We start from the raw sequence: 13,817 nt of genomic DNA, 5'->3' as shown, positions 1-13,817 counted from the left end.
AGGTTTACGATGTTTGGCGAGGAAACAAGGTTATTCCATAACGTTGGAAGAACCTTGTTTGATAGAAATACAGCACTCACTGATTCACTACACCTCGTCATCATAAAAAATAGAGGTTTAAGTTTGAAAAATGTATATGTATGATAGATTCAATATTAATAATGTATGTATGATATGCTTACATATATTTACATAAACTATTCTGACGTGAGTGACGCGAAGCGATCAATACATTTCGGCTGTTGCTGGGTCACGTGACCCGTGCACCAGTGGTATAAATGACAGCGTTCTGGGGATATAAGATCATGCTCTGGGAAGAGAACCATAAGGTGAGTGTGTGGGTTACTCCTTACTGGCCTCGCTATTTACAATTCACGTGGTCTGTGAGGTGGACAGGTGACTCGCAGGTAAGGGCCTCTGAGCTGGCATCCCATGAGATCCTGCCTGCCTGGTGTAATTTTGGCAAACAAGATGCTGATATCTAATTTTTGTGTTTCTTTTAATTACAAATTCGGTCTGTAACGCACTGTCTCAAAATCAATGGGAAAGAAACAACGAGCAACAGCATCAGCAGAAAGCAACGCCTAGAATATAAAGATGTGAATTTAAGTTACAATTTTACAACGTTGGTTTAAATGTTCAATAAAACTTTACTGACAAATCCATTGATCTCGTTTGTCTGAAAATGACGTCGATTGTACAATACCCGTGCTTCCTCTCTCACTTTGCTCTCTTCCTGTCTCTATCTCTCTCTTCTCTATCCGCACTGCACTGACACTTATGATGCATCACACGAAGAAGGAAAACACTACTCTTGATGTCTTGGGTCAATCGTCCACGATTTATTTATCGAATGCATGATTTATTTTTGTAATCAAGAGCCTAGAACACAGACATCACAGAGAGAGATACAAATTACGAACATGTTTTCGAACCCGGAAAAATAAACCCTCAAATGGGGGGGGCGTCTGAAGGCCATTGGGCTCGCTGCCCGACCACAAGTAGAGGCAACGATCAGGAGCAGCAGATTAACCGGGAAGGGGAAAAAGGAAGAGGGGGGGGGGAATAATATAACCAAACTAGACAGGAAACAAAGTAACATAAGCACAATGTCTGGAGTTATCCTTCTTGTTTTCCCCTAGGAGCAACGGTGCCTGCTACAATGTTTCAGCGTCGGGAGTTCATCCCCGCACCCCATCCCCTATTGTTCTAGTTATTCACGCTGGATTCAGTAAAAATGGGGACCACATACACCAGTTATTTGCCTTTCATCTCCGGGCGAAGGTGTTCCATTCCCGCCAAAGCAAGGAGAATTCTGTACCAAAGTCCCCAAGAGGGGGTTCATGATTTTCCAATTCACCCGTATGGTCTTTCTTTCCACAATATAGAAGGTTTGGAGGAAGGCATGTTGGTATCCCGATAGTCCTCTTGGTTTCAAGCCCCGCAGAGCTGAGTCCACTAAGGGGCTCAGGTCTGTGCCCCAGATTAGATTAAAATAATCCGTTATATCCTCGAAAAATTCTACAATATCTGGGCATGTCCAGAAGGCATTCCGTTACATCTGTAATAAAACAAGTCGACGACAATCGACTGTGTCTCCGTCTCTTTATTCTTCGTTATGGACAGCTCGCGTTCTGCTCCCCTCAGTTACTCCGCGGCACGTCGCTGCCTGACGTCTCGCACTTGCCCGCTCCCGTGCACCGCGGGCCGGCGGCGCGCTGGGAGCCGTCTCCGCGTTGCCACATGGCCGATGGCTCGCGGAGACTCCCGACGTGCCCTAGATGGTGAATATCCGTCCATGTCTCCAGTGAGGTAGTGATTTCCTGGAGCATGGAGGGGGGGGGGGGGTTCTGAAGAGAGATGCGAGATAGGAAGGAACCATTATCTAAAGATACTTAATTGGCACTGGGCACCACCTGACGGGTGAGAGGGTGAAAGCCCTTCAGGTGGCTTCAGGGTAGCAGGGGATAAGGGCACCAACTCTGATTAAGTTATGTTTATTTTATACCTCGACTCTTCCCCGTAATCCTTGACCAGGGACACTAATGCAGGTGTAATAAAGGACTCTCATGCAATGTTGGTCTCCGTCTGTACTTTATTGGGTTCTTGCTCGCACCCCGCGATGTCTCCGGTCGGACCCGCACCTCCTCCGTCGCGTGCCTCCGCACGTCGTTCGAGTCCTCCGCTCTCTCTCTCTCTGCAGCCACACCACTGCCCGTGTGCCCCGCACACTCTGCAGCCACCCTGCTGCTCCGTGTGACTCCGCACACTCTGTAGCCACTCTGCTGCTCCGTGTGCTCCCGCACACTCTGCAGCCACTCCGCTGCTCCACGTACACCACTGGCCGACGGTGCCGTGACTCCGACCTCGTGGCAATCGTGCCACTCCTCCGCCAACACCCCACGTGGCCTCTCCTTTCTCAACTCTCTCTCGACTCCCGATCCCCTTCCGGTTCTCACCCTATATCCTCCTCACGTGACCCTGACTCCGCCTCCACTCACCCCGACGACCAGGCTCCACCTCCCCTAATACTCCGGCCCGCGTGAGTGGTGCGGAGTCAGCACCCACCCTGTCCTTGCTCGCATTACACAGGTATCGAAGACGCTGGTTCTGTTAGGGTGATGACAACGTCATTCGTGTATAGATTGATTTTATTTTCCTCTTTCCATTTCCTCACCCCAACCACCTGTTGGCGTTTCAGAATGCTCTCAATAGAGGGTTCGATAGCCCTTTGAATATCAGCGGCGAGAGGGGATAGCCTTGGCTGGTGCCCCTACCCAATGGAAAGCCATTGTAAGTTAGGCCGTATAGAGGCGATTTGTGTCCGGTTCCCCCGAGATTGAACCAGCCTCGCCAAGATGTTCCTTGCAGAGGGAGAACGATCAAACAAAGGGGATCCTGGCTTTCGTATATAGCAGGATGTTATGGTCATTTAAACCTTCTCTCGTTCCAGTTTAGTTATGTTGATCTCTTTCATGGTACCTTGTAAATGCATGGTTTTTTGGTCTTCATGCAGCACATGTTGCTTGTTTCTAATATTTGAATTGATCGACGTTAATCCCCTGAACTTCTTTCTGACTTCCGCCTTCATAAACGTATGATCTAGGACTTGGTTTACCAACGACCAGAAGCTACGTGCCAAACACAAATCACGGGCACCAGGAATGTCATTTTTTTTTTATAACCGTGCACATCACCGATGCAACAGAATGACTGAGGAAACCGGAAGGGATAAGGGACAAGGATACATAAATAAATAAATAACCACAAACCTGGTGTGTATAAACCCAAAGATGGGGATGGTGATAGGAGAGGCCATGAATTTTGAATCAGAGGAGGGGAGAATTTAGCAGCTTTTACTCCCCATTCTGCTTCTGAGCGAGGTGCATAAGTGGAGGGTGATCATCCAATTGTCTTCCCTGCAGTGTTCTAAGCAAAACTTGATCATCATCTCTCTTGCATCCGGAGTCATTAATCCTTCGTCATATTATGTGGTTGTTGTGTTTGATTCCTGTTAGTTCGCTTGTGACTAACAAGAAAGACCAGCGTTTGAGCGACACAACTTTCCGCAAAGAGTGTAACTGCGGTGTATGATAGTACTTATGCCAGGAGGCGGCAGTATAGACGGGAGGGGGATATCTGGGGGAAAGGTCACAGAAGGGGCACATAGGGGAAGCCCCGGGAACCCGCTGGAAGTTTCTAGAAAGGGGCGTGGCCAGGGCGGAGCAAGGCCACACTGGGAGCATAAAAGAGGGGCCCTGAACGAGAGCTCAGGGCTGTTGATTGTAAGTGGGATCCCTGTCGTGCTGCTCAAGTCCATCATTGTTTTGCTCAAGTCTATCGTCGTCATTATCACCATTCTCCTCTTAGTCGCCGCTGCCATCGTCGCTTGATATTGCGCTGTTATATAGTTGTTGGCTGTATTTGTCAGCGCCATCGGTGTTAGATGGCTCGTGTTGTGTATAGGCTAGGGTGTGTGTAGCCTAAGCGACTGTAGGGTATGTGAAGGGAGATTGTGAGAATAATAAAATAAGTTCCTCAAAGAATTACCGCCTCTAAGTTGAACCACTACACATGCACAGTGGCCTGAAGTGCAAAACTTGATCAAGGAAGCAGGAGCGCTGTACAGCATATCACAAGGGTCAGTTCTGTTGCGCATGTATCTCGTAGAGACCAGGCCGAAGATAATTTTTGAAGGGGTGTTTCCAACTTATGTTAAAGGACAATGTGAATTCCACCCTTGGCGCAACCATCCACAGTATCCTTGGTGCTGCATATCTCGCCTAAAACACAACCACCACACGTGGCTATCTGCATACTCTTTAAGTGTCAGGAACAGCTAATCCATGCACAAAAAAAGTGCAACTCGATCTCGTAAACTTGATAGATGTGCTTGTGTGTTTATAAAGTTTGTTTAGGTCTACTCTCTCACAAATGAGTACCTGGTGCAGTGTCTAAACATCGCCACTAGTGAAACAAAGGCGGCCAGACGGGGATGGTGCTAGAAACCCACCTTGTGTGCCATGCTGACCTTCATGGGTGCCCGCTAACAGCACTTTCCCCAAACGTTTGTTAAGGGCTAGACAGGGGATATTTTCCTTTGTAACGTATGTAATTGTAACTTTCACTATTTGCTAATATTCAAGCTAAAACATTGATTCTGTTATTCCAAAATTGGTTGGGAAAAATGTGGGTGTGCCCATTTCATCTAAACGTCCATCCTCATGGTCGTCCTATCACCCCATTTCTGACTACTGGAAACCATAAACTAAACAATCGCCATCCCTTATCATAGACTCGTGTGTTTTACGAATTCATCGTTGAAATCACTACCTACCCATGTCACTATCTACCCCTGTCACTACCTACCCCTGTTCATGGGCGAGGGGGGGGGGGCGTGTGGGGGCCGGGGCAAATCCGACTACGTGGGCCTATCCGATGCATCCAAACCAAACTGGAAGTATTACATCAGAGACCGTGATGTTGAAGCGCGCACCCCCCCAAAAGCGCGGGGCCCGGGGATGGTCCCCCCAATTCGCCATGCACTAGGGACAGCTCTGGCCACGTGAGTTAAATCCCCTTAAGTGGCAGTAAATTTTAAATGAGGAATAATAACAGTGGTTGTTCAAGCCAGTAATTTTATAATTGTTTGTATATGAGAGTAGACTGTTTTACATGTTTCTTTATAAACGTGTTGTTTTATATGGTATGTCATTCATTAAAATATAAAGTGTGTGAGAAGAGGTATGACGAGTTAAACAAGATAAGGGAGTGAGATGACGCTATTCACACAAAGATGCTGGAACAAAGACTGAGGAAGAGGAATGAGTGCCGTGTTTCACAGCGCGCATCACTACTACAGTAGGATAGAGGTCGCAAACGGGTTTTGATTCCTTAACTGTACCCGTACCCGGCCGCACCAGGGTCGCAAACGGGTACCCGTACCAGGCCGGGTACGGGTACCCGTTCCCTACCCGTACCCTACTCGAAATGAGTGACAAACGGTTACTCACCCGTGACTCACGGCCTACCCGTACCCGTACCGGGCCGGGTACGGGTTAGCCGGGTATCGGGTAGGGTACGGGTATCGGTTACCCGATTGCGACCTCTGCAGTAGTACTACAGCACTACAGTATACCAGCTCCCAACATCACCGAACAACGCTTACAACACCCACGCCACTAGCGCGAGTCTAGCATGTCATGGATTACTCACTATACCGCGAGATTTGTGCATGACAGACTTTATTTCTGGCCGGTGTGGTTATTGGCAGCATTGTTCGGTGATTCTGGAAGCTTATAGTTCTGGATTTTCAAGTTTTGCATAATCACGAGTTACTAAATGTAGACTAATCCCCTATTTGCGACCGACCAGCCTCCAGTATTCGTGAGTGTACGTGCCGGACCACCGACACCAGGGAGATGTGTGCAGAATGTTGCATTGGAAACTGCAAATATTAGGCACGCCCCCTCGAGTGCTCACGTCGTCAGACTCGCGGTAATCCAGCTCTGAACTTGCTATTGTACCTTTTTACTTTATACATACTTACAGGCGACTCGTTTATACATTTTGGTATAAATGAGTCATTCGTGATATCAATTAAAAAGAACGCGAACACAATAAGGGAAAGTGTAATGACAAGCGCTCCCGAAAGTGCTAAAATGATAAGTGCATTATCTCCCGATGAGTCATCGTTCCTGAATTCCTTACAATCACCACCACCTCAATCGTTGTCAAAGCATCATTAAAAGTAATAAAAAAAAACATTGTTCTTTATAATTTATTTATTGCAGTCATTGTTATCAAACATTTACCATCTTCAACCTATGTTCACTCAAACCAGGAACATAATCACTTTTTCCAATGGAAGGTTTCTGCATTTGCGAACGTTATCAAGATTATAACCCTCACGGATAGACAGGGTTTGCTGTATTGTACTGATGCGTGCTGTACTTTACTTGTTCTGTTGGAAGCATTTTTTAGGTTTTAATTTGAAGTGAGCTTCCCTCAAGCATTGAAGGACCCTGTTTTAGGTGGAGTGATAGGTTCATTGACTAGATCACGCCATCTAAAAGAGCCGCAATGGGTAAACCCGCGATTCACAAACTCAAAGCCAAATAAGAAAACTAGGGATTGGTTCACAGTTTGTAATACGACTCTCCCTCATTATGTTTCATGTACACCCTACATCAACCCAAACATTAAACATGAAGTATTTTGAATGTAAAATAGGATTAATATTTTCTAGTTTGAAATATATCTCATAGAGTATATATATCCATAATACAGGTTTTTGTGGTTAGATCGCGTAAATATATAAATGTCTTAAACCCGCCACCACCCGACACGGCCAATTAGTAAGGTGTTTGACGTAAACATAACATGCCACTTCGTTACTAGTACAGCAAACGGTATGTTGGCCTTGCTCTCCAACACACCGGTGCGATGTCCTAGTAAGCAATAGCATGTTTCTAGATTTGAAGCTTTCGTGACTGCAAGGATTCATATTCTTAGGTTTTTTCGGTAAAGTCACGTAGGTAAAACATCAAAATTAATAAAAAATAAAATAAAGATCACGACGTTTCGGAGGCAACACAAGTCTCCGTCATCAGGTGGGACCGTCACTGGCTGTGACGGTCCCACCTGATGACGGAGACTTGTGTTGCCTCTGGCTGTGACGGTCCCACCTGATGACGGAGACTTGTGTTGCCTCCGAAACGTCGTGATCTTTATTTTATTTTTTATTAATTTTGATGTTTTACCTACGTGACTTTACCGAAAAAACCTAAGAATATGAATAGCATGTTTGTTTACGTGACAAACCTTACTAATTGGCTGTGTCGGGTGGTGGCGGGTTTGACGACACATTTATATATTTACGCGATCTAACTAAAAAAACCTGTATTAAGAATGATATTGGTCGTGAAAGCCTACGTGTTAAAGTAAATAGAATGAAAACAATATGTAGTGTACAATACTGTATACGTATCCGTGTACAGTACTGTACACTACAGGAAGTAAAAATCGTGAGCGGCTGACCTCACTGCCTCCCCACTGGAGGCTGGGAACACCAAATGCCCTGCGAATGGTTGAGCCACAGGGGCAGAATCGGTTAATTAAATTGGCCAAAAACAGCAAAACCGCGAGGAAAGCGTTTGCTGTACTGTGTTGTATCAAAGTTTATTTCAGAGGAGCTGTATTTCTCTTGCAGACAAGGCTCTCTTAACCTCAGTCATACTTGTCAAGTATCAAACCTTGTCATTGTCTGCTGTTCTTTCATTGTCTTTATCTATAATCTAGCTATTGCTAGTTAATAATCTGATACAATATGTGTTTTTTTAAATTGCCCAACATGTTGATGTTATACTGCTTTTTCACCGTTTCGTCGCAATAGTGAAGTTGTTATTGTATTTGTCGATAACTTCTGAGTCGACATGAACATTTTGAAGTGCATAACTATTATAAATGTGTCAATAAAATGTGGTATTGAATGTCAAAACTGTGAATATCACAATATTTGAAATTCCTTTAATAATTTTACCAAATCTGTATCTTGTAATGTGCAGGAAGAAAGGAGAAAATGCCTTATCCATTGGCCTTACACACCTGTGGAGGACAAGGAGGAACAGACTTCAACTTTGATGGGAGGAACAATGGAGCAACGCTGGAAAAAATCTGGGTGTGGGTCGGAGGGTGGCAGATCAAGTGCGTGAAGGCCTGGCTGACAGATGGAAGGTCTGCACAATACGGCAATCCCTCGGGATCTCAGAAAGAGTTTGTGTTCCAGCCTGGGGAGCTCTTTTCATCCCTCTCACTGTGGGGAAATGGGGCTGGCACACGCATGGGCGCCTTCAAGTTCAGGACAAGCAAAGGCAGAGATTTCTTCGTGAAGATGACAGACTGGGGCCTAAAGACCGAGTACCCAGTCGACATCGGCTCTGGGATCTGCCTTGGAATTCAGGGCAAAGCCAGTTCAGACATCGACTGCATGGGCTTCGTGTTCATCAATTCGGTGAAACGTTCAGAATTGATTAACGTGACATACCCTACACTGCGCAAGCAGCTTCCACAAGTCCAGATGGAAGAGATCAAATCAATCAGTTACAAGAATAAGGGTTCTGTCGACCAAACCTATAAAATAGAATCCTCCAAGACCTTGACCAAAACCTCCTCCTGGTCGATCTCAAACAAGCTGGAGGCAACCGTGAGCATCAGCGTCAAAGCTGGCATTCCGGATGTCGTAGAGGTTGCAAGTGGCTTTAGTTTCACAGTTGGCACCGAGAGTACGCGCGGTGTCGAGAATTCAGAATCGAAAACCGAGCTCCTCTCATTCGACGTCACGGTTCCTGCAGGCAAAACCACGGTGATCGACATAACCATCGGTCGTGCAGAAATCGATCTCCCGTACAAGGGCACGGTGCGCATGTCCTTATTGAACGGCGCCACCTTCGACATCCCAATGGAGGGTGTCTACAAGGGCCTCGCCTACACCAAGGCGACTGCAGAAACAAAAGAAAAATGAATCGGCATTGGAAAAGCACACAAGTGCGTCGCTTTACCAGCTGCATGCTGCATGCAACGCTGCCTGTCTTTTTAAAAATAATTTATTGAAAACTGCGGTATAAAATATGATGCAATACATACGCCATTGGAGAGAGTACAGTTATTGCAATTAAGGAATCTTTGAATCGGTGAAAAAAGAATTAACACAAAGATGCAGTTATTTCAACGACTTTTCTCGCACATACCGTACATAAGCGAGTCTGTTCACTCAGAAATCACAATGAAATGATCATAATCATAATGTTTATTTATCCTGGAGCAATCCGATGATCTATGAATCGCTTTTTTACAGATGTCCAGTAGGGGCGAGTCAGCAAGTTACAACAAACAATACAAAACACGAAAGGAGTACAAAGTAGAGCAATGGTAAGCAAGTAGCTAAAACGTAAATAAGTAAGTACAAAATAAAAAGTATTTACGTACAAATAGCATAAGTAAATTCCTGATGATTTTTCAACACTAAATGCAAACTTGGGCAAGGCAACAAAACGATGACAAAAACAGTTCCTGATCAAACCAACACTGCAGAGGGTATCTTCATAATATTGGATATTACAATATCTATCAAGGATAAGGATCAAAGCTAAAAATCACATTTGCCAATTACTTAGGTGAGAATGAGCTCCAACTAGCAAAAGCAAATGAACGTAACCTTCCTGCAGTAGTCTGGGCAATGTAACAAGACAACACAAACTGGCATAGGCAATGCTGATCGGCAGAGTACAAATCTGGAGGGGTTCGAGGCATCAAAGTACAAGCTGGATGACCGATCTTGATTTGATGCTTTCGTGACCGAAAGAACCAAAGAGACTGGATGGCCGATGTAAAGAACTGGAAGGAGGTGAAAGAGGTGGAAGCTTTATGGGCAGCAGAAATGAGCAGGTGGAGAGTAAAAACCTACACAGAGCAAATTATCTACGGCAAAACAATACGAACAAATATTGACCTTACAGATTCTGCATGCTGCCACGTACAGAAAAATCTATGATCTTAACCAATACCAAAATTGGAGAGAGACGACATCCACGTTTGAATGATACCAAACAAAACGGTGACAAAAAGACAAAGATTCCCCATACAATCAACCAATCATCATTTGTGTTGGGACAGCTATTTTCAGAAACGCTCATATTTGTTTTCCATTTCACATTGCATGGAAAATACAAATTATGACAACTGGCCTCGAATTAGCAACAGTTTCTCCAAAGTTGACATTCACAAATTCAAGAACCGCTCTTGCAGTATCATCACCACCACCACCATCTGGATTTGTGTATTTAGATTACAATTGCATGCTCTTTTAGTTATAGGAAATTGCATGCAAATAGTCATTTCCATGTTATGCAATGCTTTGGGATGGATATGCAAAATAAAAGATCTTCAAAAATACATTGGATTGTGTTTGCATTCAGTATCACCATTATCACATCCACAACCGCTTGAACCAGCATCACTGAAAACCTGTGATTAAACTGCACACTCAAGTGTGGTGAGTTGGTGGTCTCAAAACCTTCTGTCACAGTTTACAAAACGTAAGCTTGTAGGTGTGCGGATAACTCGTTGCAGAAGTGAGATCTTGGTTTTTAATTAGCATTTAAATCGCACGTGATCAACCTGGAATCTCGATTCTCGACAGAGAGAGATGGCCATGTGGCTCAGAGGTCAGAGTGCTGACATTATTTCGAATCCAGGACCTTAGCAGTGCAAGCTCACCAATCAAACCTCTGAGACACCTGGCCACCTCGTCTCCAAAGCATCTTAGGGTTGCTTGATACAGTCTGATTATTTCAGACAACTTCAAATTTGTCGTGAATTTTTAGATCCATCACCCATGATACTCTCATTTATCCCTTCAGTCTGCCTGCTGTATATTGCTCCTTCAAGGAAAACACAAATTTGTAAGACAAACATTGTAGACAAGGCAGTAAACATACAAATGATCGGAAGAGAAGTCAGGGCATTAGAAAACAACTGGAGGCACCAACTAGTATCGATAATGTGAGGGAAGCGAGACTGAGATGCTATGGCCATGTAGTGTGGAGTGAGGATGGACACGTCATGAAATGATGAAAAAGAATCGGCTTTCCCTTTGCCAACAATCACACATTAGGTGTTAACATGTTCAAACACCACATAAACACAAAATGCAAGGCGTCGCGTCTGCATTAACCACAAGTGCCTGCGTTAAAACATGCAAACATATTTTTATAATATATGTATTGTCCTTGAAACTGATTGGAGTACACCAGACAGCTCCTTTATGGCCTTGTCTCAGCAGTGTTAGCCCAGAGAACAACATCAACTGTTAAACAGTACAAAGGCAATGCAAATATCAAAGCATTACTAGTTTGGGCTGAGGAGTTATAAAACTGAAATCATGTTTATCTTAATACATTTATATCAAATTTACTGAGATACAATTTACTTCCAGGTTTTTGTAGGTGGAAATTCGACAAAAGCCATTTAATCGAATTTGTCACACACAGAGTGGTCTCATGCTTGGATTCTGGTGCTGCCAACTCTGCAGCTAACCCAGGGCCGTATTATCCAAAAGGCACAGTAAGTACTGTGCCTAGGTCCTACGGAAACTTAAGGGCCTAAGAAAAAGAAATGTTGATCATGTTTTAAGTATTACAAAAAAATTACCAGTATATCTTCTTGCATTAATATATGTACTAGCGGTTAGTACCCGGCGTTGCCCGGGCAAAAAAGGCAGACACACACGTGGATTTCCTCACAGACATCGACCCACACACATAGAAACACATCGACTTCGACACACACACATATGGTTAAACCCAGGATGGATCGTTAGCAGGCCAGCCTAAATGTTTCTAACCGGCAAAGATGTTCCATTAGGGGGGTGCACGTTTCGCAAGTGTAGAGAAGGGAGGGAATTACCATGGCCGAGAAGACCTGGAGCTTCATGCGGAGCGAGAGACCAGGTAGCTTCCACACAGCATTACGCAGCCGATGAAAAGATAATGGCGCTCGACTGATTTGGATTGAGACCTCTGCTGTTAAACCGGAGCCAGTCAAGAGCACACTGGCCAGGTATGGGAATCTCTCCAATCTCTACACAACTGCCGCATTACCAATTGTGAGCTGTGGGGGTGGATTGTCCGATGGTAAAAAATACCCAGGAAGGTGCTTAGTTTTGGTGGGGCTGATGGTAAGGCCCCACCTCTTAGTGGCAAGCTCCAGATTCAGCAGTAGAGCCTCCAACTCCTCCACTGAGTGAGCAGCAATCACCTGAGCATCGGCATACATAACATGGTTGAGCAATAGGGAGCCATCCCTTGACCGCACCCGGGCATCGATCAGCCTCCCATTGTATCTGTACCATATGGTAATTCCTCCGGTACAGCCATTGAAGTCTTCACGAACTACGTGGTCAAATGATGGGTTAAATAATGTGGGAGCCAGAGGGCATCCCTGTCACACCCCAAGGTGTAGAGGAAATGGCTCTGACTGACGGCCACATAGTTTGACGCGGGGTCGCTCACCATCATGAAGGTCCTTAAGGATCGTGAGCAAAGGGCGAGGGACTCAGAAAGCACGAAGAACAACCCAGAGCCTAGGCCTACTGATGGTATCATAGGCCTTGAGCAGGTCAATAAAGCACACACATGGACTAAGACGCACACATGGACCTACAGACACGCAAAAAAATGGACTTATACTGACTAACATGGAGGCATGCACACACAGCGACTAACACACACGCACATCGACTCACACAAACACATCGACTTACACACACACACACACATAGACATCCACTTGATGTATACACACATGGAGTTACACACACATATAGACGTACACACATAGAGCGACTCACACACACACACATACGAAGATCCCCCGTGTAGCCTTAACAGACTGTATGGGCAAGTGCTGTTAGCGAGCACCTATGAAGGCCGGAACGGTACACGAGGGGGTGGGTGGCCAGCACCACGCCCGACTGCCTTAATCTCCCCAGTGGCGATGTTTACACACCGCACCAGGTACTCATTTCAGGCTGAGTCGACCTAGGGGAGGCCCAGGACCGGTTCAGATAATCATCACTGGTGTTGGCCGTGAGCGGGAATCGAACTCGTGTCTCCGGGTTCATAGCGCAGTGCGCTAACCGCTACACTATCGCTCCCCACCCACACACACATACACCGACTCACACACAGACATACGTGGACTCACACACACACATTGACGTAAACACACATATGTACTTACACACACACATATGGACTAAGACACACACACATGGACTTAAAAAAAATGTATAGACTGACACACACATACACATATGGACTGTGACACAGACATCTACTTTAGATACACAGACATGGATTAACACACACATATCGACTCACACACACGCATTGACTTACCCACATCGAGTGACACACACATGTATAAACTTACACATACATGTGGAGTAACACACACATATGGACTGACACACACACACACATCGACGTACACGCACACATCGACTGACACACATAGACACACAAACGCACATTGCCTTACACACTCAGATGGAGCCATGCACACACATCGACAAATACACACACACACACGGACTAACACACACACAGCGACTGATATGCACACAAATGGACTGACACACACACATACACACTTTGACGTACACACACACATGGGGCGTTGTCCGTTCGAAAAAGACACACACATGGACTTAAAGACACGCATGGATCTACATGCACACACATATAGACTCAAAGACA

The 13,817-nt window shown here is 45.2% G+C and overlaps 1 protein-coding gene across 3 annotated transcripts; it reads left to right on the top strand.

Moving 5' to 3' along the window:
- Positions 1-312: 312 nt before the first annotated feature.
- LOC133359645 (aerolysin-like protein) lies at positions 313-10,452 on the top strand. 3 transcript variants are annotated; one of them, XM_061578119.1, is made up of 2 exons: positions 313-329; positions 8,067-10,452. In XM_061578119.1, exon 2 carries the CDS (start codon positions 8,081-8,083, stop codon positions 9,020-9,022), a length of 942 nt encoding a protein of 313 aa, XP_061434103.1. In that variant the 5' UTR covers positions 313-329; positions 8,067-8,080; the 3' UTR covers positions 9,023-10,452. The 3 variants fall into 3 exon arrangements, with proteins under 3 accessions (XP_061434103.1, XP_061434104.1, XP_061434102.1); XM_061578120.1 differs by lacking the exon at positions 313-329 and adding an exon at positions 353-407; XM_061578118.1 differs by lacking the exon at positions 313-329 and adding an exon at positions 1,668-1,784.
- The last annotated feature ends 3,365 nt before the right edge of the window (positions 10,453-13,817 follow it).

The sequence above is a fragment of the Lethenteron reissneri genome, chromosome 65 (genome assembly GCF_015708825.2).
Source record: "Lethenteron reissneri isolate LAM-NWPU_2019-01 chromosome 65, ASM1570882v1, whole genome shotgun sequence".
NCBI lineage: Eukaryota > Metazoa > Chordata > Hyperoartia > Petromyzontiformes > Petromyzontidae > Lethenteron > Lethenteron reissneri.
Note: the sequence above shows the minus strand (reverse complement) of the source record. Positions and strands in the feature narration are given on the sequence as shown.

Coding starts and splice junctions, on each gene's coding strand:
- LOC133359645 (XM_061578118.1), top strand. CDS start 1,751: ATGGCTCGCGGAGACTCCCGACGTGCCCTAGATG. Junction 1,785..8,066: donor CTCCCGACGTGCCCTAGATG/GTGAATATCCGT, acceptor TGTAATGTGCAG/GAAGAAAGGAGAAAATGCCT.